Raw genomic sequence first — 27,747 nt, forward strand, 5'->3', positions numbered from 1 at the left:
CTGGCTATGCCATTTTTAAGTCAGGAGATAAAGTGGATAGTTCTTTAGCTAGACACTTTGAAAAGGATTTGTGTCAGGAACCACTGACACTCTACTGAGGTAAAGAATTCAGCCTTGAGCATGCAATAGAGAGAATTGTTTTATCTTTCTCTCACATTTAAACCTCTGTATTCAGCTCCCCCAGACTGATATGACTGTATGATGAGATTAACGTTTTTTCTACTCTGTCAGGATCAAGGATTTTAGAATCCACGTTAACTGAAAATCTTTGTTTGCTTTATGTTATAATGGTATTAAGGTTTTCACATAGGCTGTTATTTGCAATTAGGTAGGCTTGCCTTCTAATTCAATCAAAGTCATGCCCAGCCTTAAAAAATAGCTCTCAAAATAGCACCATGTGATGATGCAGCACCACGGAATTTTCTCCAAAGTTTTGGCATCAGGTCACATTCTGTGACTTTTCTTTTAACCTAACAGTTCTCATGTCTACATTTTGAGAGTTTCCCCACATTTACAATTGATATGTTTGACCTGTAAAAGAGAGAGCAGTTTTAGGTCTTCAGTTTTGAAAGCACCTAATCTCAGTCAAATACTCAATAAAAAAATTGTGTTCATTCTTGCCAGCTGTTTGATAAATCCAAAGCCTACCCCTCTATCAGGCTGAAAATGCCAAACTTCAATTATTTTCAAGTCGCTTGACACTCACACTTTCTCATTTTTTCATACCAGTTGAAAAATAGAAAACTGTTATCATATGTAGCAGATTTATTTTTACGCTCAGTTATCCCTTAAAGTAATGAACACTAAGCAAACCTTTTAAAACACCGACAGCATTTTGGGTTTGTAAAAACAGACATTATGTGAACTCTCACTTTCAAAAGAATTTTCAGGTTTGGTTTGTGGATATTATCAGTAGAAAAATATAAATGCTACAAATGATACATGATACACAAGGAGCAGAATTATGTGTTATGCCCGAAAATAATTCAGAAATTAAACTCTAAAAGGTTGCAACACTTTTTTATGCCTGCTTTTAATATGCAGACATAAATTATAAATGCAATAACACACCCATTTTAAAAACATTTAAATTCTGAAATAATACTATAAGACATTTTCAAAAGTCTTTGAATATGTAGACGTTTTATTTCAAGCTTTGAGACTCATCTGAGTTTTAAAATAAGTTTATATACAGCTTCTTATTTTGATTCCATATTTTTCTTACGTTTTAACCTTCTTATATTGTAGAATAGGAAAAGTATATAAGATTACTTATATATTATGTGTAAGTATATTGGATTGCCACTGAATTGTTAATTTCTATTAGTCTTGTAGACTTGATATAAATTTTTTAGATTTTTCTGCTTTAAAGCAGGTTCAAAACACTCCACTAAATAATTTATGAATTGTTGATACCTTCTGAAGATGGTATATTACCTACCTGAAAGCAATGCAGCCCTTAAAAGCTTTCAGAACTTCATTTAAAATCTGTATTCTTTAAACCTTTTTTTATTCCTTAAGACTTCATCAGGCTTTATATAAAAGTTATTTCCTTTGCATATTTCAATTAACATTTATTTTCAAAGTTGTCCAAGTTTTGATTTACCAGCAATAAAGATATTATGATGATAATTCCACATCGTTTCTATAATGGAAATTGGAAGGCGGAGATGCAAAAAAAGCAGTACCATTCTCTGCAGAAAGGTTTTAAAATTTATTTTCATTCTCAGTTTGCATTAAGTTCTTTTCAGAATATGTTGTTTTGTTGTTTTTTTTTTTTCAAAATTCAATGTATGTGTGTGCACGCCTCAGAAGAATTTTCTGCTAAGTGATGTGAAAGCTGATTTAATTGTAAATCATTAAAACAATGTAGAACTTCTATTTTGCTGCTTACTAAACAGTCTTTATTATACCAGCCATTTTATTGTATGAATTCGTATTTATTCCTTATCACAGTTGCTGCATCAGAAAATTAAGTCAATATATCTCCAAATTCAAAGCAATGTAAGCAAAATCTATTTTTGGCGTATATTAAAAGTAGTTGAATAATAGATGGTGGAAGCAGACATCATCAACTGCTTGTTTGGTACTATACCTGTAAAACAGCAGCTTTTCTAATGATCTGTCAAGTTTCTGCATTTATTAGGGCCCAGCCAGTGACACTTTGATGGCTTTGGTGTTTGCACAGATACTTAATTTATGTTAAAAATAACACCTCGATTACAGCATTTCTGTATATGCTGCAGCAATCATGTAATACCTCAGTTGTTTTGCTTTTTTTTATTCGAATACAGCTGTTGTAGTTTATACTTCATTGAGTTATGTTGGCAACTCCAAAGACAAAATTTTAGCAGAATTTTACTGGCATAATATGCTACTGGCTAATAGGGACTTCCACTTCCCTCAGACTCCCACAAGAAGAGGTTTAAAAATCTGCTGTTTTCGAGTTGGGCAGAAGTCTTGACACTTGCACTGCAGTTCTAAGCTGTTAACGGCTTTTTGTGTGCATGCATATATTTGTGTGTTAATGTAAGACTAGCATTTTGGGTAAACAGTAACTGCTTCATATCCCTCTGGTGGTCTCATGCGAGCTCGTGCATGAACTTCACAGTATAGCTGGCCCTCCACAAAGAAGTAGCCTTTTTGTTTCAGGTTGAGATTGCAGTCAGAGCACACAAAACATTCTGGATGCCGGTATTTATCACGTGCCTTCACCACTGTTCCTCTGTATGGAAACAATGAAAAAAAAAACCCCAACAATTAATTCATATGAATTTAAAATGAGAAGAAAACACAGTATGACACAAAGCAAGTTCTAGGTATTTATCTTAAGGCTTTTAGGTTGTTCCTCTGGTAGTTTTGCGAGCTACAGCATTATTTAAGTTTGGAAGCTGAGTTTGAGTAAGTGATGGGATGTCATCCAGAGGGACCTAGACAAGCTGGAGAGGTGGACATGTGTGAACCTCATGAGGTTCAACAAGGCCAAGTGCAAGGTCCTACACCTACACAGTCAGGGCAATCCCCAATTTCACTATAGGATGGGGGATGATGTGATTGAGAGCTGCCCTGCAGAGAAGGACTTGAGGGTGCTGGTCAATGAGAAGCCGGCAGCCCAGAAAGCCAACTGTATCCTGGGCTGCATCAAAAGAAGTGTGACCAGCAGGGCAAGGGAGGGGATTCTGCCTCTCTATTCCTCTCTTGTGAGACCTTATCTGGAGTATTGTGTCCAGTTCTGGAATCCCCAACATAAGAAGGATATGGAGCTGTTGGAGCAGGTCCAGAGGAGGGCTGCAAGGATGATCAGAAGGCTGGAGCACCTCCCATATGAGGACAGGCTGAGAGAGTTGGGCTTGTTCAGCCTGAAGAGAAGGCTCCGAGGAGACCTTGTAGTGACCTCCCAGTACCTGAAGCGGGCCTACAAGAAAGCTGGGGAGAGACTTTTACAAAGGCTCGTAGTGATAGGACTAGGGGCAATAGCTTTAAATTGGAGAGGAGCATATTTACACTAGACATAAGGAGGAATTTCTTCACAATTAGGGTGGTGAGGCACTGGCACAGGCTGCCCAGGGAAGCTGTGGCTGCCCCATCCCTGGAAGTGTTCAAGGCCAGGTGGGATGGGACCTTGGGCACCCTGATCCAGTGGGAGGTGTCCCTGCCTGTGGCAGGGAGGCTAGAACTGGATGATCTTTAAGGTCCCTTCCAACCCAAACCATTCTATGATTCTATGGAAATATCAGTTGATCACACAATTCAATAGTTCATTGGGAAGAATTAGAGTTTGGAGGAAAAGGTTAGTTTTGAAATCTGGGAATTTTAAAACAAGCTGGCAGAGCTTTCTGGATCCTCCCTCAGGGTTGGGAGGGTGGATACTTTACACTACCAAGAAACTTTTTAGAATTCACAGCATGAGAAAATGCAGCATAGGTAACTGCATGGTTTCATTATGTATGTGTTATTGATTGACTTGCAAGAGGTGCTGAGAAATCTTAATTAAAGCCTTGATGGGACATTGTCAAAACTGAAATAATGTGTATTGAAAGTGTCTAATGTACAGATTAATAATTTAGGGTTTAGGGCTATATATTTTTATATCTCAGTTCTCTAGAAGCATTTTTCTACTAGTGCAGATGATGACCAAGACCATAGCTTGGGAAGCATTCCTGTAGTCTGCAGTGGTGTTAGAGGACATGTGCTTGAACTAGAGACTTCTAAAACTAAAAAGAAGCAACTTACACAATGCCGTTCCCACACTTGTCACACAGTGGCACTTTCTGGACACCAGGCATGGCAGTAGGTATCTTTGTTACAGGTGCTTTCACACTTCTTGTACCCACGGGGCGTCCATCTGAGAACCAAAACAATGCTGTCATGTATAGGCTAATATAAAAGCATCTGCTGTTAAATACTTTTCCTATAAATACACTTCTGGATGTATTTGCAGGCTTTCGCTTATAACAACAAACGATGAAATTTCTCTATATCAATGGGCCAGATTCTTCCTCTTTGGAATTGGGAAAAATATTGCATATTTATAGCCAAAAAGCAAGTACAAAAGTGATTATATATAGTACTCTCTGTCTCATAGACATAATCTAATTCTCTGATAGCTGGTATTGGGTATAGCAGGAGAGGGAGGGGGAAATTTTAGTAGTTGGTTTAAATTTCTCTTTTCCTGGATTTGTAAGAGAGTGTTTTCTTTCTTGATATCACGACTATATGCAGTTGTCTAAAAAGATCTCTCCCATAAAAATTTGTATCATTCAATTAAAATCAACTTTGTACACTAATGACCTTAAAACCTGAGAAGATATTCTGAAAAATGTGTTTAGCACCACTGTTTCATTCACACAGGCGTTAGCTCACTCTAAAAGCAAGGGGCAGGGGAAAATGTTAGGAGGCTGAAGTGCTATGCATATGATTCAGAATGACTTGGGCTTTAATAAATTTTGCAAACATTTAAAAATACTTTGAACAGGAAGAATATGTCATTATTAACCACCTTCTTCGGAGACTAAATTCTGGAGCACCTTGAAAGAGCCAGACTGGCGAGGTTGACTGGGCTCCTCATGGTTGGCATGCAGCATCTTGTACACATCAGACTGAGGCACTGAGTTGGGTAATGGGTCACTGTATCACGAGGAGGAAGAGCACATAAAGCAGTTTAACAAACATAACTTTAAAGAAATAGCTCTACCACACATACAATATGATTTAGAAAAGAAACATAAAGACAATGTGTTTCTAGAACTACTGAAAGACTCTTTCTTCCAGGTGGCATCACTTTATATGGTTTTCTCTTGATCTAAAAAGTGCTGAAAAAAAATTCTGTGCAATTATTACAGAACAAACCTACAGACTTATGAAAGCATTTCCATAATTACTGTTCTGGCTCTAACGGCATTTGGAAATAGACAGGTACCTGTGTTTAACCACAAAGCAGTTGCATCCCTGTAATCAACTACTGTATACCAGGTGCTCTTTGGTACGGTATCCAGAAGTTCCATTTTCACAGCAGCTAGACTTAAGAATGTTGTTAAAATCACAGCTTGTATCTTCACATAAGGTCAGCCACAACCTAAGCAAACAAATCTTTTGTGATAGTATCATGACATGAAGATGTTCTTACTTTTCTAAGTCGGCTTGATCGTGAGTTAATATAGTGATTATTTGGTTGTGATAATTGCTACTTATTTAACTTACAGAAATGAAAGAAAGAAGAGTGAAGTAGGTATTGCATAGTAGGAAGCATTATAAGGTGAACATTGATGAATAGAAATTATGTTTTTTAATTTAATTAAAATGGGGCATGGCTTAATTTTTGTAATGCCAATTTTAAGACAAAAATATAAAGCAAATTGTTGTCCAAACAACAGCTGATGGTTGAATTACCAATGACCTATGAGCCAAAGATTTTACCAAGAATATTTCATGGTATTTTAAACTGTGCTGAAAGTTTTAAATTGAACATGATAACTAACATCCTAAGTAGCTCAGAGGAAGAGCAGTGTCAGGAATTTGGCTGTATGTGTGACATTGGTAAATTTCTGCTACTGGGACTAGTTAGAAAGGTCCAAATTTACTGTCTGTTGAAACTTAGGTAAGTTTCTACTGGAAATAAGCAACTCATTCCACAATTAATTGATCTAGGGTTTAGTTTGTGTGGTTTGGTTTGTTTCCTAGGGTAGCATCTAAGCTATCAAATGGCACAGTAAGACAGTAAGAGCAGCTGCAGTTGGGCAGTGACCTCTATTGCTTATGTTAATTGTTTGCATCTTCATCAATCGACAGATTTCTCTGAGCTGTCTTTTAGTTGGTAAAGAAACTACCACTTTCTTCACTTGTCACAAGCTTTCCTATTGAATGACCTTGGTTTTTTACAATTCTCACCAATGACTAATTAAACCTTCAATTCTCTCCTCTTTACTGAAATGGTTCTAAGCATCAAACAAGTGCTAATACAATTGCATACAAAAGGCAAAAAACAAACAGAAAGGTGTAAGATAACATTTCTAAATGCATACGTAGTGAAAACCAATCCCACAACAAAAGAGACATTTCAACCCCCCTGCGGAGAGTCAGTTCTCAAATATGGAATGCCATAGGCATTTGTGAAATCTGGTTACTCTGGGCTTAATCAATGATTTCAGAAAAAAAAAAGTAAACTTTATTTTATTGTTCTTTAATTGTTGTGATTGAGGATAAATATTCATGCAATAGAGTAAGATTACTCTTCAAAAACTTATTGAGCTATGGCTTTCTTTTCATCAGATAGGATGAGCTTAAATACTTCTGTATAAATGTGATTTTTATGGTTGATCACAGCCTAATTGGCAAGATGCTGAAGAAGGTTCATTGGTGCCAGTAATTATTTCTTTTAAAATATTAGTAATTAGCTTTAGTTTACACCATACATGATATGAATAATTAAAATAAGTACTGTTGTGAAACAGAAGACTAAGTTACTATTATGCAAAAGTAAAGATAAAGCAATGTGAATGATTAATTGTTCTGTGCAAAAAATGAGTAGTGCTTTAAAACTTTTTATTGTGTAGTCATCATTGTTATCCGAATACATAAGTTTCCTGCCCAACTTTTAGTCATTGTAATGGATAAAATCCCTAAGGCAGAGATGGATTAGTAGGCCTACAAAGTCAAATCTGACTCTTTGGGCAAGAGCTAGTAGTGCTGAATGAGTTCTCCTGAATGTGAGTTAAATATCTAGAACATTATAAGCAGCTACAAGATTTCCTAAGCTTTAGCACTTGAATTTCAACAGTTGAAATAAATTTGAGTTAATAATATTTTGCTAGTAATTAATAAGAATGAGTTATTAAATGATTATTAAATAAATAAATGTCACAATAATAATAAATAATTTTGACTTTTGAAGGGAATCAGAATCTTGATTTGGAATGGTCAGTCAGCTAATAGTCCAGGTAGTATCATCTGTTTTTATTTATTAGTTACAAATATAAGGTTTTATCCTACAGTATATTTATTTGTAAATTCTGAAAGACTCCTTTAACATTTTGGGTTAAAAGTCATAAATTACTATTATTTTAATGAAAATACTGAATGCCTTTAAATTACTTAGGTTCTCTCAAACCCTTTTACCTGTTATCATAGAAACAGTGTGATGTTATTAAAGCTCATGATTTTTGGCATATTCTGAATTTGCATATTCATAAACACTAAAGATACTCTTCTAATTACCTTATTACGGGTGTTTCCCCCAGAGCAGTAGAAACTTGGCCTTGCAGTGTTTCCATGATATTGTCATCTGAGTACAACTGCATAGGTGTGTTAAACTGAGCGTGTACAATCTTGACACCGGGAAGCTCCATTTCCAAGGGAATGTTAGGGGCCATCTTAGACACTGCTTTCAGCTCGGTAGGGCAGATAGAGCTAACGGTGCTAATTGAAGAGGGAGTACTGCGTCCACTGCCACAGTCAATCCCTGAAGGAGTGCTGCATCCACTGTGTTAATAGCCGGATTACAGAAGAGTGTGCAATGCGTGTCAGATTATAGAGAATAAAGACAAAAGTACAGGAATACAGTGATGTTAACAGGGCTGAAAAGCGTAAATAGATCAGATACAGAAAAGCAAAAGAATAGAAAGTTGAGAAAAGCAAAAGTATATGTATTGATTGAAAAGTATTTTTCTGTAAAAAGTGTCAATGCCAATTATAAAGCAATTCTTAAAATTCTGGCATGCATTTTATTTAAAGACAGTAAAAATTCTTCGATAGATTGAATAACTCAGAACATAATATTACCTTAATGCTAGGTTTTATTGAGGATTAATTAAGCCGTTTTAAAATTCTTTGTTCTAGATGAGTAATTCTTGACATCTACAAAAGGGCAGCATACAAAATTTTTGTGAGTTGTCCATGTCAGTGACAGAATAAACACCTGCAGTACTGGAATCCTAGACACGTTGTTCCGGTCTTGTACATCACAATAATCTCAGTCCACAGTTACACCACTATAACGCAGTGTAAAATAATGAATGTGAAATTTCCTAGGTTTTCTTAAATTCTACAATAAGATATTTATTAAAGCTTTAATTTATTAATTTTTAATCCTCTGTTTAATTTTTTAAATATTTGTTGAACATTTCAAAGAAGAAAAGATACTAAAACAACCAGGCATACTTTTGCATTTCCAATTTACAGTGTTTCCAGTAGAATGTAAAGTGGTCCTTCACAAGAACAATGGGTATATATTCAGAGAATTCATTTAACTGCTTTTGAAGTAGATTTTACAGATAATTTATGCATAATAAAAAAGATGTACCGTTTTTCTTAGAAATGTTAATGTTGCATAACATTACAGCAGTAAAGTTACTGCACACCACTTTGACATCTCTGGGAAATGATTAGTATAATAATGTGAACATTAGCCCAATGTCTTTTCAGCATCACTGTTTTGAACACTTCTATATTTTCTCTGTAACAACTCAGCGGCTTTCTTTTTTATGAGATATTCCTTTGCTGTTGCTCAGTAACAGCACAAAGCCCAGGCTTTCCACAGTCTCTGGTTGCCATTTATGTGATATTCAGTGCTATGAGATGAAAAATGCTTAATCTCTTTCCTCCAAGCGGCATATCGGGGTTGTGATTAATTCTTTCTGAGCAAAATGGTTCTGCGTAAACTCGGGAGAATACTTGATTTCCTAATGCAAGGGTAGAATATTCTGCCTAATAGATACTCTTGGATGGAGAAGACCCAAAATTCTCCCTTTGATTCAGAGGAAGATTTGTGTAGGACCACTCAAAAATGTAAAGGGAAATATGTACTCTACTGTCAAAGACATATCAAAAGAAAGCTAATTCCAGAAGCAAATTTTAAAGCAAGTGTACAGTTCTGCATCATCACCTAGCTGCAGCCAGCCAAAAAATTCACACAGGCAACTTATAAATTTACAGTGTTTTCTTTTGAAGAATCAAGACCACCTTTAGATCCTGCAGTAGAGTAAGTTTTGTCAGTGCTGATAGTGTTAGTTAAATGCAAAGTCCCAGGAAAAGGCTAGAAAAAGCATAACTTTTGCTACAAGCAGCCATAGTAATGTTAAAACAGAAGAAATTTTAAGTAAAGTCTAAATAAAGTGTACTTATATATGATTTCCAGTTAGTTTTGCTAGAGTAAAGTAAAAAATTGTGGTTAGTGTCCAATCTGTTAGCTAATATCCACAGTCCAGAATCTGTTCTTCTAGTCAAAGTCCTATTTAGCCTCAGCTGTCTGTCCTAAGGGCATATTTACAGTCAAGATGGTGATTTGGGTTTTGCTGTGTTTAGGAGATGATATATATCAAGCCAAAGTGGTGAAGAAGCAGCAGACAAACAGTGTGACAACCAAGGCTTTGTAGATGTAATACCCTGCATCAGAGATTCTGCAGTAAATAAACACAAAGACTGGAGTCTTTTCCAGTGCTAGAACAGCTGGCAGGACTTGACCAACCAAAGTTCTGAAACTTCTTGCATCACTGTCAGGTTAATTCTTGCAGATTATTTCCCTAATCTGACATACTGGAAAACGGCCATTTAGTTCAATATTTTCATTGCATAATTGCAGTTTCTGAATTAGGAGATTAGACTCTCAATACACTCATTTGGATCTCCATAAATCCTTTTAGGTACCTTTAAACGGTACCTAATGATTCAAAAGTCAGTTTGGGTACAGTATGTAAATGCTGGCTACGTTAAGAGGCCATGCACCTTTGCTAAGGACTGTTTTGTCATTTATCAGCATCAGATTGCAAGGATAGATGAGCACCTTTTCTCCACAGCAGAGGTGTTCTACATTGATAGTTCTTGTTCAGAGAAGGATGGGACTCTATCCACGTCCTGCAGCCTCCTCTTTATCACTCAGGTGGTTGAAAAATTTAGCACATCTCACAAACCTGATAATCGATATGAGACTGTCCTCTATACACAGGAATCAATTATCATCTTGGTTTTCTATCTAGTTTGTCGGAATTAAATTAGTCTAATTGAAATGCAGGCACTTTAAGCTTTCAGAATGAAATGCAGAATACTAAACCCATCAGTAAAAACTACTACTGCTAGAAAGGATAAATATCACAATAGATTACATCACTCAGGCACTTTTGAGCTTCTTTGTGTGGTTAGCTACAGAGTCCACGTTATTTATTTCTTCTCTGTGTTTAATAATGTAAAAATAGTAACTGAGGCATTTAATCCCATTATGATAGAGCAATATTACACCAAAATTATGGATGTAAATACATAAGCTTTTCTGCATTTTAGAGCTTTATGTGTCTGTGGCATCAGATAGTTCTATTCCAGCTCTGCATTAAGTTGCCTTCTGAATAGATGTCTGCTGAAAAGCAAACAAAATCTCTGAGTGGCCCAGGCGATAACTTATATAATTATCTCCCTTTTATTTGGCAGTTAACAATTTGCACGTATTTGCATTTGGACAGAAGAATTTCAGAGTGCCATAGATTTATAAGTATACAATGTCTGGTGCCACACTGAATCAGGTTCATGAATACAGTTACTTCAGACTCTGTCAGTATAGCTGAGATGGGAGCGTGAGCCTGCTTTCTTTTGGAAATAGAAATTTGAATTTCAGGCCTGATCTCTGCAAGTCAACCATTTCAGGTTGGTTTTGGTTTTTTTTTCATTTTCAGTGTTTGGCAATATAATACTATAAGTAAATTTCAAATGCATCAGTATGCTTTATTAATGCGAATGGTGAGTATCTATTAAAAATAACACCATGCTTTCAAATCCATCACAGCACTCAGAGTTTATAACCTGCTTCGGCCTGAGACTATGAAAGGTTTGGGCCTAATATTATGCTTGTGTTCAAAGTAGTTCATATCCTGTAAAGACAAAAGGGTTAAAATAACTTTCTTTGGCTTACAAATACTCAATTCTAGTTAAAAAGAAGGTAAAGAAGATTTAAAATTATAACCATGAAGTAACCAGTTTTAGTTTAGTTTGTACATTCCTGGTCCTCAAATTACAATCACTTTACTGTTCAGAAACATTTGGAATAAAGTGCATTTGTAAGAGCGAAGGGTGGTAGATAGTGTTGCACCCCAACACTGAGGGCATAGTTTAGCTACCTGCAGCGCTGATACTACAGAGTGTAAGGTGTAGTTTTCTGTGTTGGAAAAAATGGCTTCATTTATCAACATTTTTTTGGATAATCAATAAACTCCTGATTATCAGAAAAAACAGCAAGAGCTGGACTTTTTAATTGAAAACAGAACAGATAGTGATATACCACAAAAGACTATGTATTATAAGTTAATACCAGTACTCACTTTTGTGATGAGTTAGGAATGAGACCCCTCAGTTGTCCGTGAAGTGCATCTTGAATATTGCCAGATGAATACAGCCCAATTGGAGAATTATAGGAGGAGCTCACTACCTGTCTTTTGTCATCAATATTTGCTGCTGCAACAAAAGGCTGGGCCCTTCTGTTGTGAGCTGTACCAATAGGCTTGAATTCCTGTACATGATAGGCAGACAAAATACACAAAGCTACAATGCACACCAAAGCTAGTAATGAGTAAACCTGACAACATAAGTATTGTTAATTTCTGCATTTTTACTTTTGCGACTTTGTTATTTTTTTAACTGGTGCAAGCATACTATATTTTTCCATGAATTTTCTGTTTGCTACTTATGCCAAACACATTCAGAGACTGTTATTTTCTTGCCTCAGGGCAAACAGAAGGCATTCCACATCTGCAAATAGTGTGCAACTTAAAGTAGATATGGGAGGCAGGAATATGATAGTAACCTGTTGTATTGTTCTCTAGATTTTGCACTGTTTCTTCAAGAAATATTTCACATTTAGTTAACTTAATTGTTTTTCTTAATACTAATCTCTGGCTTCTGCATTTTTGTCACATACTGATGGAGTGAGTCACAAAAATATGAACATCTTTTTGTAAATGTCTTGCCTAGAAAACATAATTGTTAATACTTCTTTTAACCAAAATAGTCTTAAATATATATCAGATTAAGGACGTTCTTCTGAATTTATTCCATACCTTGAAGCATTCCTGTGCATCAAAAAAAATTGTGATGCTCTATGATTTAATGATAATGTGAAATCACAATAAATAAGCAAAACTCAGAAATGTGTAAATTGGAAATTATTCTGCCTATGACTGCATATTTCTGGAATACAATTTTGTGTATTGTTGGCTCAGATGATTTCCCCAGTTGTGTAATTAGTAGGAATAAGACCTGGAAACAAAATCTCTGATGGCCTTTCAGATAACTTAGTGTTCTGTAGTGATTGGCCTGGAACAATAAAGACTATTGACTGCCTGAAATTCCCTTATTTGTATTGTGCATATGTAGTAAAATCTTTGAGTCCCTGTCAGCTCAGGTCCATAACTAATCCACAGAAATAGAGTCTGGAAAAAGTAGTGTTATCATCTGCTGAGGGTTTTTTTTTTTTGTGTGCTAGTGGGTGAGGAACTCTTTGGAGACAGTGCTGCGAGAGCCCTTGAACTGCCATCTATATGGAATAAAAAGCTCTTGCTCCTAACAAATAGATTTCTGTAATCTGAATTGGTCTCTTCTTTAGAAACTGGAGTTTGTGATGTTAAGGTAGTGCAGGTCATTAATACTTCAGTTTTCATGGGAATCTTTGCCAGTTCTCTGATTTGGCTTTGGGCTTGAGTGTGATTGATTGGTATTTATGTTGCTATCCCATTGTGTCATATGACCCATGGACACTTGAAGTTCTGAAACTGTCTAATGAGATTTATTTCAAATTGCCAAAGCTTGTATCTTAAGCAGCACAGCTTTTGGCTTAATTACTGAGTACAATTTACACTGTCTGGTATTTGCAATCATGTGTTTTTAATGGTGACACAATCAACATCTTCAGCTTTCAAATTATTCAGTTGCAATTGTGGTCTTTCATTTTTGTCTTGCAAGCTGTACAATCTAGTCTCTTTCTTCTGTTAAATAAACTCTAAACAAAGTAGATTTTTTGATGCAGAAATGCCTTTTTACCGTAGCCTTTAGGAATGCTAGAAAAAATTCCAGTTAGAACAAATACAAGCTATTACCAAAAACCAGAATAGATATTTGAATACTCAAATCCACAAAATAAATCAAGATAATAAGATCAGATTAGAAAAGCACTAATACATTTTTGACATATGTACATTTTTGTTCATGCGTCAGAACATTATTTCTTTTCTCACAAAATATCAAGTCTCTATTCAAAGTTTTGGTGAACCATGTATAAAAATTATGAAAAATGAATGTGAATCAGCTTCAGAAATATAGTTAGGAATAGATCTAATGAAAAGTCATGGATCTATAGAATGTGCAACCAGAAAATGCAAACAGTAAAAAGCAGTTTTATTAAATGAAAATGTTTAGCAGCATTGCACTTTAAGAGGCTACTAAAAGCAGCAATCAGATAAATGAGCACAAAGATTTTACTTGTGATTCCTTGTTTCTGTCTGATAGAGCTGGGCTGCAATTAACACAATGTGTTAGTAAATGGAAATAATTTACTTGTGTTTAGGATCAAGTTTACTTAGTGAAATATATTAATGTGAAATATAAAATTGATTTAAATACATGTATGATACAAAATGAACAAAACCAACTATGAACATAGCAATTTCACCCCCTTTTTATTTCTTGTTGACAAATGAACAGCACAGAAGACATATGGCACCATGGTAGCATTCTTACGATGTAACAGTTGTGAAACAAGTATTTGCAGTTAGTCAGACTTAAATTCTGTTTTAACTCATCTGTTCATATAAAATGTCAGTGATAGAACATACAGCAACAAAAATAGTCCAGCTCTTGTGTTTATTGGATCTCATTGAATCTGTGAAAAGTCCTCCTTTAGTTCAAAAGCTAAATGAGAACCGGAGGTTATTGAAATTCCTAATCAGGAATATTTGAGAACTGAAGTATTAAATTTCTTAATTTCTTTTTCCAGCTGACTGATGTCCTTTTTGCAGTCCTTGCTACATTTTGCCTTGATAGAGATACCAGGAATTGAATGATTGTAACACCCAAAGTCTGTAGAAATGCATCCAACACAGACCATATGATGACATTCCTTGGGGATAATTGCTATGACAGTACACAGATATTTAAATTTTGGAGGTACCATGAGATTGAATTCTTTACCTCTAAATGCTATTACAGAAGAAGGGTAGGTCCTCAAAACAAGACTAGCACAATTATGTTATTTCAAAACTTGATTAGAGGTGATAATAGACTATACACTTTCTTTTTAGAATAGTGGGTTGTTTTTTTAATTTAGATTTTTATACTTATGTATGTGTACAGAATATTTATATCTCCCAGGAATGTATAATGTCTTTCATGGCCAAAAGCTTAGTCACACTGAACAAAATGTTCAAAGGCAACGATAGAGGCAAAAAAGAAAAGCCCAAGTAAAAACAAACCCATGAAATTTTGGTAATAGAGAATAATTCATTGCAGATGAGGTTGAAGGAATTGTAACTGAGAGAAAATGTATAGATGACCCTCAGCAAGTTTGCAGATGACACCAACCTGAGTGGTGTAGTTGCCACATCAGAAGGATGGGATGTCATCCAGAAGGGACCTGGATAGGCTGGAGAAGTGGGGCTGTGAGAACCTCATGAGGTGCATCAAGGCCAAGTGCAAGGTTGTACACCTGGGTTGGGGCAATCCTCATTTTTGAGTACATGATGGGGGGATGAGATGGTTGATGAGAAGCTTGACATGAGCTGACAATGTGTGCTCGCAGCCCAGAAGGCCAACTGTATCCTGGACTGCATTAAAAGAAGTGTGGCCAGCAGGTTGCCCCCCTATTCCCCTCTTGTGAGACCTCATCTGGAATATTGTGTCTGGTTCTGGAATCCTCAACATATAGTCTATTATCTCCTATTATTTATTTGTCACACTGTAAATTACTCCAGATCAATGGTGACTGGTTTTTATGTGGGAATGTGTAGCTTTCAAGAGTCTCTCTCAGACAGCCACATATTGCTGTAGGTTATTTATTAGTATTATAACTGTACTTTCATTGTGCTATCACAGTTGCCTATAGCAATCTTGAAATGACTCTTTGGGGATGCTCAATCTCATGCAAAAGTTTGTTATCACATCAAGGTTCCTTGTTCTATAGCTACAAGTAGGCACAATATTTAGTTGTTTATCAATTTTTATATAACCACCTCCAACCATCTGTAAAATAATTTAATTCATTGAAGCTAAAGTAAGCATTCTTTGGCCAACTATTTGGGCAATTGCTGAAAAAAACTAACAAATTTTACCTTAATTTATAACTTTCTTTCATTAGCTTGCAAATAGAAATTAGATATTTACTAAGAAGAATGTGTAAGATTGTTATTTAGTTGGTTTATAATATATTTTAAATTATTGATTTCCTTTTGTGGAACTTTCTTAGTGAAATTTAAAATACATATCTGTCGAAAGTGAAAAAAAATCTCTTGACATTTATAACATCATGACTTTTTGAGTAACTTTAATTATTATATAAATGGAGTAAATGCTTTTTATAGGACTCACTGATTTTCTCTTTCTGCACAGCAATCAATATCTACAATACTTCTGCATAAAAGGGTTTTACGTTTGAAGTAACACTATACTGCTTTTGGAATTTTCTCCATTTGTCTGGGCTTCAATGCATTTATTTGTTATTGCACTTAAGCAAACTCTAGTAGGACCTAAACAGCACAGGTTATGGTGTGCAATAGTTTGTCACCTAAGGTTAAAGAAACCTTGATGTTGTGCTGTTTTCATTATGGATATATACACTGCTGGGTCTCACGTTGCCACTGAATATGCAGGAAAATGTAATTTAAAATTTCAGCAGCTGTAGAAAAAAGGGCTATATTTTTTCTGCAGGGAGATCAGGTTGATGGATGTTCTTGGATGGAACAGTTTAAAATGTAAATCATCCCTAGAATGGTTTAGCATATTTATTTACAAGCAGTGCTACTTTTCTGGGGCCTACTATTTATTAAATATACTCATTATGCCTGATATTCCTAGGAAGGAAAGAGAGATATACTAAAATGAAGAGGTTGACTATTTTATCTAGGAGAAAGCTGCTTTTCAAGAACCTGATATGTAGCACTGAGTGAAATCTTGTGGCTTACTATCAAACAACTATGCTTTTTAGGAATGCAGCTTTCATGCAGAGATATTAATCTCCTGTCATACATGCCTATGTGGTTTTGTATATAGCTTCTTCAGTGAATTTGTTTCGGTGCTATTTATTTATGTGTATCCTGGCTATTCCACAAAAATATGCATTTTAAATATGCAAAAATATGCATTTTAAAATCTTCCTTATCTCCTGCTGCTGAAGAGGCTATGTTATTTCTGATAAAGTTTGCTGTTTATCACTCATTGTAGGTTTTTAGATTGGAAAGAAGAAAGAGAACTGGAACACACTGAAATGCCATATTGATGTTTGGGAGTGTCTGCATGAAAACAGAATTCATGGAAATATTTATTGTCTAGGATTTACTGAAACTGAATCTGCACTCATGTTTTTCCTGAAAAAGGAACAGAATACATACTTTGACACATTTTGATGTTCATACATATGAAAATTGTCATGGTTTGTATTAGCTTAAACTGGCAGGCTGGCAGATAATGGATGAAGTGCTATTCAAGGAATTTTAATAACCACAAGGGAGATAATTTAGAGTGTAAAAAGCCAAACAAAAATGATCAGGTAACTTTTTACAATTCATACCTGTGGTTCAGCTTCTAAATTTATCTTAAAGGGATGTGCTTTGCCATCTTCTGAAACTTGTGGGGACCATAGTTTAGTTCCTGCCCTAGAAAGAAGGAAAGGCAGAATTTAAATAATGTGAATTCCTATAGATTCGTATATGTTCCTGCAAAATATAATGCAACTTGAAATTTTGAAGTTTTTTCTATGCCTTTTGACATGAAAATATTTCAATGATATATAATGTCTACCATATAGAAAGCATATATAGAAAGTGTATTTACTTAAAAAAAAATATATATATACTATGAACATGAGCAAATAATTTGTTAGCAGTTAGCAAATGCAATGGAAAAGGGAAATGGGTGTCTTTCTGCCCTGAGCTGATCAAACTTTCTAGATTTCTTCTTTTTTTTCATAGTTGATAGAATGAATGCTGGGTCCTGAGAATATTTTGCACAAATAATGAATTACTAATAATACTAAACCAGAACAACATCAATTTCTTTCACTATGACCCAAGCAAAGTCTGCTTTTTCAGTGTTCGAAGACTACAATCTAGGTATGCAGCGTATATATGTGATGTAAATAGAAGTTGCACAGGTGATTGAGTCACGCAGAGATAACAAGCGTGCAAACATCCATTACAATTCTGTTTTCACTGACAATGTGAAATTTATCAGCTAATTTTAAAATACTGTAATATTAATGTTAAGTATTAATCTAGTACTATTTGCAATATAAATACAAATACTTAGCATTTAAAAAATATGTACATCTGTCATAGGCACAATTTCTCTTATATTTTGAAAATTGTCATAAGAGAACTGCTAAATGGCATAGATCAATCTGTAATGGAGCCTAGAATTAATTGTAGGAATTTTCAGTTGTGCTGTGTGCGCTAGTAATTAGACAATGCTCCTTTAAAAGACAAAACCACCTTCTCTATTTGGAAAGAGGCATTGCTGTCAGCTGTAGTAAAGTGCTGTGCCTCCCTGAGTGCCTGAGGTCAATCAGAGCTGCCTGGCTCTTGGACACAGCTGAAAGAGTGTGCTAAGTAATTTTGATTAAAGGCTGGGCAAACACACTTGGGACATGTTGAGATGCAGGTTGTTTCTCTTGCTTGCTTTAGTTGAGAGAAACAAACACAAAAAGTTTCTGGATTACTAAAGTTTAGGTAAGAATTTTTTTTTTTTAGTTTAGTTTTGTTTTTGATTGGTTTTAACATTGCTTTGAGAATCCTGTGTTTGGTCTACTACATTGTGATTGAAGAGGTTGGCTTAGAACCCCCACCTTAAAAAAGTCTGACACGCTGTTACTTAACTGGGAATATATACTAGGAGCATTGTCTGTGACTGAGAGTGGGAGGCAATGATAAGCATCTGTGGCTGAGGGAGTATTAGAACAGAGAGGTAACTTAACAGGTGACAGCTAGCTGAGGGTTTTATTATTTCCCCAAAACGGGAAGAACTGTTTGTTTGCTGACAGCAAACATTAAGACTTGTGGAGTCAACAAAGGCAGTAGGTGGTACAGTTCACAGCTCAATAAATGTGGTGAGTAGCCTGAGAAAAGTATTCTTCTTGTGCCCATGAAGACATGTTCTGGGGAGTCTTGCCTCGTCTGGAGTTGGTGAGGGGGGTCTGGGTGCTTGTAACTTTAAAAGTTTTGTGAAAAACTTTAAAACTATTTAAAATAATTATATTGTATAATAGTTGTACTGTATAGTCAGTTAGTTGGTTAGCATCTTATTTTGGAAGTAAGCAGACAAGTACACGTACCTCTCTATTTTCAAAAAAAGCTGATTTGCAGCTGCTTTAATTCTCTCCTGGGCATCATTGTGTGTCATGTTCTCTGTGCTTAGACCATCAATAGCTACAATAACATCACCAGGGCACAGGTTGGCAGCTGAAGCTTTGCTTCCAGGTGTAATCTGAAAAAAACAAAATTTGACTGCTTAAGTACCATTCATACCTGAAAAATGATAGGGAAAATAAACTTCACTGTGCTTTCCTATTTCCTGTTTAGCTGGGGAGGAAGGAACTGGACCTGTAAGCAACTATATGATTGCTTATTAAAAAAGTGCATTCTTAATTCTGCCAGGCCTTCTGCAGTCAGATCACCACATAAATGCTTTATTCACCATAACTTCAAATTAGATGGAAATTATTTTTCCCCTTCTGCATGAAATAGTTTCCACTGTGTTTTCTATAGTTATTGTAACACATCTTTGAATCTTCTGCCTCAACTTCCATTGTGTAATTTGCTTGAACAAAATAGTTTCTTTTTTCCCTTCAGCTCCAGGTAGTAACAGGAGAATAGATCTATTAAGATATTGTGCTACTTAATGTTCACATGCATGATATGCTATTGACTTGGTAGGCACTTGTGGCCTTACCACATTTAAGGACAAATACCACAGTTAGTGTATTTGCAGCCAGCCTGGCCTTGCATGTTGTGAAGTTTTTGCTAAGCAATCAGAAATATGCTAATACTGAAATGACATTTTTCTCTTTAATCATGTCTGGTCTATGCCCTGAATGCTTTGAAGTGCTTATCTTTGAATAACAATGGCCCTGATTCTTTAAGGTGATCTGTGTGGTCCAGTTCGCACCTCAGGGAAACATCCCACCATCACTGACATTCACAGAAACAGCCTTAAGTTTATATTCCTAGCTTGCCTTTTTTTTTTTTTTTTTTGGTCTTGTTGGTAATCTTCTACATCATGCTTAGCAAATCAATGATTTCTCACACCAATTAAGCAGGGCTTTGGTTACTGAGAGGAAAATAGGTCTCTTAGGTGTGTGTTGCCATTTTAGATGAGCTTGGATAACCAAGACAACAACATGGAGTTGATGGATATAGAACATAAACTTCTGGAATTCAGCTCTTCTGGAACAGCAGTACAAGGGGGACAAGTTGATTAATCTAAAATAACACTAGCTGCTTAATTTCAATTAAAAGAATACTGATGTGAAGGATGTAAATGTCAATATAGTCTATAATGGTGTAGTTAAGAGAACTGCTCCTCTATATGAAGTAAAAAAGCTATTGGAGAGAATTTTTCTCACCATGATTTCTGCTATAGTGGAAGCAAATGTTATCTCAGTTATTAAAAGTAAACAAGTGTTATGGAGGACTGGAAAACATGCCATGGAGACTAATTTTTTCCCCCCATTCTGGTCTGGTGTTTCCTAGTTTTCCAGTAGAAGAATAGAGTAAGCTTCCCAATATACGTCCAGCATGTCCTGACCCCCATCTACAGTGAACCTGGCCAACTTTTTGACTCTGAATGTAGCAGTACTAATTGCTGGCAAAAAGCCAAATAGAAATATTCTTTTTGATATGTGCTGCATTGTAATAGTATTGAAACAATAGCAAAAATCACCCAAATAGAGTCATTCTCTCATCTTTCAGCTGTCCATCTCTCTTAGGGGGTTCTGAATGGTCAAAAATTTTTTTTGTTGTGGATTTTTTTTTTGTGTGTGATTTTGTTTGCATTCCAGCACATAAACTTACTTCATGATTTCACTGGAAAAAACTGTAATGCAATGCATTTGTTATAATCAAGTCAAACAAACTTTCTAAATGAGTACTTGTGGCCAGCTGGAGGCTCTTACCCCCTCACCCTCCAAAAGAATGGACTCATGTGCTTGTAGTGTTAAGGTGCCTGAATAATCTGAGTATGAATTGAGGAAGTTGCTCATAAGTTCTGAGCCTGAAGTCTCCAGAATTGTCTATTCCTCAGCTTCAACATCTGTAAGCGTACACAAACTACACTGAGACTTCTTACATTATTGCAATAAGACAGGGGTAGAGATACAATCATGTCTCTTCCTTTAACCTGGAATGGGTCCTAACTTTGCTTAGTGTGGTTTGGACATGCATGGAATGACAAACGACAGCAGAATTCCTAGTGTTTGATTGTGACAGTTGATGCTCTAATACCCCAAATGGGCAAACCCAGCCATTCTTGGTTCCCTGTCAAGGGTAAGCTTGCTTGAATAACCCTTATATGTTACTCAGTAGACTGTTCTTTCTACATGTCACAACAAATCCTCTGCTGTTTCTGTGGCATAATGCAGCAGTATGCTGAGATAATGATCCTGCCTTATAAAGTAGCATATTTGTTCCTCTGCATCTGTGCTGCTACTAGGACCTAAGCCACTCTGTGTTGCTGGTAGTAATGTAAAGCCCCTTGGATTTTCTCAGCATATTATCACCAGCAACAGTGATGCTGTAATATATGAGTGGAGTTACTATGCTTTGGTGGGAGCAAAAGGAGAAGGGGTCGGAAGTCTGTATTTCATATTTCTTAGAAAAATTTATTTTTGCCAGTCATCTTGGATGTGTCTGTTGGGCCTTAGCACCTTAATTGGGGTGCTGAGCTCTACTTGCCCAGGCCTTCTAGGGTACAGAACTACTTGCCCTCATGTAATCTTTTCCCTCATCTGCTCTTGTTGTGTTTGATGGAAAGGACTGGAGATTTGCTACTAGAATGAGGTAGAAGGAATACGTCCACGTGCCAGCTCTTTGCTTTTCTCGGTATTTCAGGGGGGAAATCTTGATGGTCGCTTACAGGGAAGGCAGGCAGAGAAAAATACTGCAGCCTACATTTTATAGAAAGAGACCAGGTTGTGCATTGCAAGATTACACTGTATTGTAAATATAGTATTATTGTGGCTACATCAATAACGTAAGTGATACTGTTTCTTAAGGAACTTATTAGTAACATGTTAGATTTGTATTGTGAACGTGCAGAATTGTGTTATGAATGTCGTGTTTGTTGCTTGGTCACTGTGGCTTCATGATGTAGATTCTACTGGGGCTTTGAAAAAAATTGGAAATATATCAGATTTGGATAAATACAAGGATATGTGTTGAGCATTTGGATCCTGTCAGAGACTAGGTAGCTATTTAAACACAAGAGGGGCAATGTCTCGCATGAAGTTTCAAAAAAACCCTCTTTGCATCTCTTAATAGAGTTATGAAGCTCAATATTTACAGCTTTGTAAACGTGTCAGACTGTTTTCTGAAAAGTTATGAATGTCTGCAGGCAGAGTGGCTAAATATAAAATTGAGTTAAGATAAATATTTGCATTGCGATCTGTAAAGGTTTTTATTAAAATAGAATTTAAATCTAGAGTTGATAATATTTTGCCATTCCCTCCACCTTCTACAAGTTTCGGTTGTTTCTGAAATGCTTTGTTCAATATCACCTAAATTCCAGGATTGCATTCCTCTAAATGCTTAAGCCAAAATGTTATCTTCTGTTCAGAATAAACTGAAATTATTCATTTTCATTAAGAACAGGGCTTTGATAAGTTTCATTGATGTAATTTCTTTGCATCCATGTAAAGCTGCAAGGATTTAAAGAAATGTTTTCATTATTTCTAATTCATTAACTGGTTTTGACTCTAATAGAATCTGAATATGTCCATTTTTAGTACCCTCCTGTTCCTCTCCCAGTGACCATGATCTGTGGCTTTTGCATTTGCTTGAAACAGTCAAAACAACAGAATGAATTGCTGATGGGTTTTAGAGATGGCATCTGTCCTTTAGACAGGTGAATGGTGATCTCTTATGTTGTCGTTCTCTCTTGACGAGTCCTGGTAAAAGCTTTCACTTGTTGAATGAGGGCCATGGCCAACCAAACCTAACACATGTCCAATTATATTATTCAAAATGTTTTTAAAAAGAATTTCTATTCATTGTTTTAATGGCTAAAGAATAATTTCTTGTCACAACAGTTAAGCTAAATATGAACAGGCTGCTGGTGACATCTTTTAGGAAAGGAACACCTAGCCCCCCCAAAACCAAGACATATGGATTTTGTGATATATTCGCTAATTTTTAAGGGCCACTGCATGAATATTTTTTTAAAGGACTCTTCTAAATGTATGCTATGGCAACAGAAATGCTAATTTGGAAAAAGTCTACCATTAATATTTTTGTACTTGAGCCAAGAAAAATTAGTGTAATTTTTCCCTATATATATTTTATTTCATAGTTCTACTAAAAATGTGATTTTGATTATTTCTGTAATATGCTAGAAAACAATGGCTTATGTCTTCTGAGGCGTTTGGTAGGTATGAGTCAATTGCAATGTAATTTATTGTTTAGAAAGTTACATTTATAGTAACATCTTTTGTTATTGCAGCTTTAAACTTCATTACACTTAATCAAAACACAAAGAAAATGCAAACCAGACACCACCGAAATATTTTTCATTAGAGATAATGGAAACTATTTTTCTTTTGGAGGCCCTTAAAAGGCAATGAAGGTACAAACACATGGAGAGATTTTATCTTTTTTTTATGAAATGATTTTGTCTTCTGTTTCTCCAAAGGCTTTTCTACATCCTCTGAATATTTGTTATAAAGTTAGATGCAGTCAAATAACATTCTGGTTTAATTCCATTTAAACTAAGTAAAATCTTTTATGCTTATATAAATCTGAAATAAGTTATTAAATGAAGTTAACTTTTGCTAGTGTAATATGTGAAAGGTTGGTCTTTCAACTTTCTTACATATTCTTAGTTAGAAGCATATTTACTGCAAGGCATCACCAGTGGTATCCATTCTTCAAGGCTCTTGACGTTTATTTAATACCACGCATAGTGTTGATATTGAGTCATAGTGCAGGTTTTGTTTTTTTTCTTTTTAAAAAAGCAAGCATTTGTGATTTGGAGGCTTGTGGAACGTACGTTTTTGGTGCATCTGAGGCTCTGAAGGGCAGCAAAAATATAAAGAGGACTAATTCTAGTCTGATGTACATTGAACACAATGTTCAAAATATATCAATTGCCAAAATAAATAACTTGTCTTTTGAATAGATCTATGTCTGTAGATGCATGGCAGCTGACGGTGTTTTATATGCTTCATTCACAAAGTAACTGGTTTCTTAAATAAATGGCAATTAATAGCTCAAAATCTGTGAAAAAGTGAAAGTTCATCTTCTTGCCTTTGTCAGGGGGCTAAGGCAAATTTTCTGTTTCTGGAAGAGGCAGATAGTTCCTCAGTGTTATCTGCTTCATATTCAGGACTGGATAACTTTCTAATAATTCACTGATTTAACATTCATGAAAATGAAGACATTTACATATGTAAAAGCAGGTATTGTTGCCTTCGCTGACAATAATCATAACTTGATTTAATTAAATGAGAGTCAGTTTATTCTTGTAGAGTTGGCATAGAGTTTGCAAAGCACAAACTTCCAGATGTGAGGAGTTGCTGCTAAACAGTCTTCTCCCCTAGTGATCACAGAGGCTAGTCATGAAATGATAAAAGCAATGTCTGGCCTTTAGAAGGATCAAAACTAATTTTCTCATCTGAATGCCTTGGGGAAATCATGCCAGAGTTTTTCTGACACCAAGGCACTTGAATTTAATTTTTGAGGCACAAGTAGAAATGCATCTAAAATCTCTTAGACCAGTAAAGCAATCCCAGAAACACATTACCCAGCTTGTAAAAACTGTTTGCATTCAGCTGGCTCTCCTCAGAACTAGCTGCTACTGGCTCATCTACGCACAGCTTCATCTGCATCTCTGAACTCCAGAAAAGTAAAGGGCCAAAATGTGCAACAACTGAAAAAAGCAGTAAATGGAAACGAAACGGAAAGAGTACATACCCTGGTTATGATTAAGGGTTGGTTAAAATCTATTCCTCCTGAGAGCCTGAATCCCCAGGGTGCCGGTCCTTGGAGAATAACATTTTGTGGCATTGTGGATGTTTTTTTTCTCCCTCTTGGTTACTGTCCTTTTTTCCTTAGGTCTATGTAAGGAGCTGAGCTGTAGGAGGAAGAGTGCAGTCAGTACAGCACCTGCCAGACAGGGCAGCTGACCTTATATACCTCTTAGGAAGTTTTACTCATTCCACAGCCGCAGACACAGCACTTTATCCCTACTCTTTGAGTGACGTCAGCCAGTCCCTCAGCTTCTCCACCCACAGAGGAGGAGTATCAAAGTCAGACAAGTAAAGCCTGAATGCTGGAAAGTTTACAACAAATACATCAGTTTTATCTGCTGCTTCAGCGTCCCCTCAGCCCGACAATCAGTAAGCTTCAAGATGCAGTGTTTACTGGTTTCTTAAAGCAATCCTGTTGCTTATTTGATATCATGCTGATTATGTTGCTGGTGCTTGTTCAAACTATGCAATGCAGTGCTCTGACTTTGTACATCATTCTGTTTGATGTAAACAGAATATCGATAGGAAGATTTTCCTCTGAAGCTCTTGTTTTACATCTTGTCTTCTTTGTAATGTGATAGTTCATTGCACTAAAAAGTCCTTCCAGCCCTTCAGCCGAGTTTTTCAGTTACGGTCACTTGAGACCATGGCATGTGCCAACTCCAATGGCTTGAAAAATCTGGACTGATGTCATGCATATTTCTCATAGTGAGGAAGAGAAATGCAGTGTTAGTTAATTATGTCTCTTCTCTTTGTAGAAGTCTTAGCTTCTTTAAGGTAGTTGCAAATATCTTCTGTGAGTTGTTGCTGTTGCAGAATAAATTCTTTACATTCCTTTTAGTTTTCTTGCATCAGTGTGATCAGCTTTATTCTGACTTCCATACCACTTATATTTTATTAAAAAAAAAAGATGAAGAATTTTTCAGTCATGTTCATATTCATTTCACTATATGTTCACTCACTATTTTATTGTAGTGCTACAGATTTCTCTTTTATGTGATATTAGCAAAGTTAATATGTGCATGGGCAACGTTCTTTAAGCATCTCTTAGCCCAGAGTTTGTCCTGTTTCAAGACAGTTTGTACAGCTCTCATCAGGCAGAGTGCTGGGTTGTGTCTGGTGGGTATTGAATTTTTTTTTCCTTACTAGATGTAGCCTGCTTAGAAGTGTCTCTGAAGGACAAGCAAGAGCAGTAAGTGAGATGGAAGAATAAAATGCAGGTTCACGCCATTCATATAATTTTTGATATGGGTAACTTTTTTTTTTTACTGTAGATTTCAAGATAACCTTGGCCTCCATTCCACCTCTTACTCTGACTCATTCAATGTCCTTATCTGTGTCTGCTGCTAATGTCTATAAAGTTAAAGTCCTTATCAGTAAGATATCCTGTGTTTTGGTAGTGTTTGATTGTTTGTTTTGGTTGTTTTTGGTTTCGTGGTTTTTTTTGTGTGTGTGTTTGTCCTTTTACTTGTGGCTTGCTATTAGATAGTAGTGTTCATCATAGGGTTTTCTGTTTGTGTTCTTGACCACAATATTTCAAAGACCTTCTCTATTTAGAGTGTATTTCACATAGCGATTGGAATAAAATAAATAATAGTAACTCTTTCAAAGTAAACTATTGGAAAGCATATCTGTATCACAAAGAGCTTGCAATGTAACAGTTGTCTTGAGCTTGTGGGGGCACAGTTTATATTAGGGATGTGAAGGAATATAGACACATTTAAAGAAATAAGCCAAAACAGGTGTTTAGGTCAGGGGGTATTTCAGTCTTGGTAGCTCAAGTATTTTTGTGTGTTTTGAAGTTGAGGAAAAAAAAAATCCTCTTGTGATTGGTGTATATACTCTGATATGTTTTGACATGTTTCGAGGTTGATTCAATATATGCCTTCAATGTATCGATGCACTCTGTGATTCAGCCTTCCAGACTACATCATGTGTTCAAGGTCAGAATGTATCAGTAAGGAGTACTTCAGTTTCTTACCTTTCCTCTTCCTCCCCAATATCTATCTTGAGTGAAAACGCTCTTATGTTTGTACCCCTTTTTCACCCCTCATTTCCTAGTGAATCCTGTAAAGTCTTTAGGTTTGTAGCTGGGAATGCATAGCATATTAGATATATTCATTTAAAGACTTCTTTCATTTCTTTCATTTGCACTTTGCATTGTCTTTTTCATTGAGTACTGGCAATGTCAAATAGACTTTCAGTGCACTTGAGTAGTAAAGGATTCAGAAATATAGGAATTTCTGTATTGGGTCAACCCCATAATCAGACTATGGGGTTTCTCTGAAATTGTTAGTGAATTATTGATTTTTTTTTTTTTTTTTTTTAGAAAACCTTGTTGGTGAAAATAGTTTGGGGTTGCTTAAGTGTCTGTAAAGTTTGTTCATACTGAGATGTGCTCATATGTTCCTTCTAATCTTGTTAGATACATGCAGAGGGAAGGCAGGCTTAACTTTTTCAAGGCAGGTGTTTGCTCTTAATGTCAGTGGAAGTCATATGCTTGTATGAGTAAGATTTTTATTTATTTTTTTTCTTTGCCTGGTTTACTGGCAGGGTGACTTGCTCTCCTAGGTGCTGTTGTTCTGGGCAGCCATGGCTAGATCCTGTTTTATTTATGTATCATAGTTGAGCTTTAAGTCTATGCACTCCCCGCCTCCAACCCCCACCCCCTTGCCCTTCTATAATTCTCAAAACAAACAAACAAACAAATATTTGGAAGGCAACACTGAATAGATACCTGTGACATAAGGCTGTTTCCTAGTTTCTTTTCAGTGACTACTTTCTTAAAAGTCCTTCACCCACTTACATAGTATGTGTACTTCTTTTTTTCATACTAG

At 35.8% G+C, this 27,747-nt stretch overlaps 1 protein-coding gene and 1 long non-coding RNA gene across 10 annotated transcripts in view; one reads left to right on the plus strand and one right to left on the minus strand.

Moving 5' to 3' along the window:
- Window positions 1-1,124: 1,124 nt before the first annotated feature.
- Window positions 1,125-25,087, minus strand: PDLIM3 (PDZ and LIM domain 3). 4 transcript variants are annotated; one of them, XM_069855924.1, is made up of 8 exons: window positions 24,855-25,083; window positions 19,007-19,158; window positions 17,249-17,333; window positions 11,284-11,351; window positions 7,714-7,977; window positions 5,000-5,127; window positions 4,234-4,345; window positions 1,125-2,725 (listed from the first exon to the last, which is right to left on the minus strand). In XM_069855924.1, exons 1-8 carry the CDS (start codon window positions 24,945-24,947, stop codon window positions 2,536-2,538), a joined length of 1,092 nt encoding a protein of 363 aa, XP_069712025.1. In that variant the 5' UTR covers window positions 24,948-25,083; the 3' UTR covers window positions 1,125-2,535. The 4 variants fall into 4 exon arrangements, with proteins under 4 accessions (XP_069712025.1, XP_069712026.1, XP_069712027.1 ...); XM_069855925.1 differs by lacking the exons at window positions 7,714-7,977; window positions 11,284-11,351 and adding an exon at window positions 11,799-11,986 and having other exon boundaries at window positions 24,855-25,087; XM_069855926.1 differs by lacking the exon at window positions 7,714-7,977 and having other exon boundaries at window positions 24,855-25,084.
- Window positions 25,088-25,195: 108 nt separating this feature from the next.
- LOC138720116 (uncharacterized) overlaps window positions 25,196-27,747 on the plus strand; it is a 42,600-nt gene continuing 40,048 nt past the window's right edge. The window contains exon 1 of one of the 6 annotated variants that reach the window (XR_011337365.1): window positions 25,196-25,279. This is a non-coding gene — a long non-coding RNA (uncharacterized lncRNA). Of the gene's footprint in view, window positions 25,280-25,995; window positions 26,030-26,084; window positions 26,103-26,809; window positions 26,868-27,629; window positions 27,720-27,747 lie in introns of those variants that run through there. The other 5 variants (XR_011337368.1, XR_011337371.1, XR_011337367.1 and 2 more) reach the window with 5 other exon arrangements.

This window comes from Phaenicophaeus curvirostris, chromosome 4 (genome assembly GCF_032191515.1).
Source record: "Phaenicophaeus curvirostris isolate KB17595 chromosome 4, BPBGC_Pcur_1.0, whole genome shotgun sequence".
Lineage (NCBI taxonomy): Eukaryota > Metazoa > Chordata > Aves > Cuculiformes > Cuculidae > Phaenicophaeus > Phaenicophaeus curvirostris.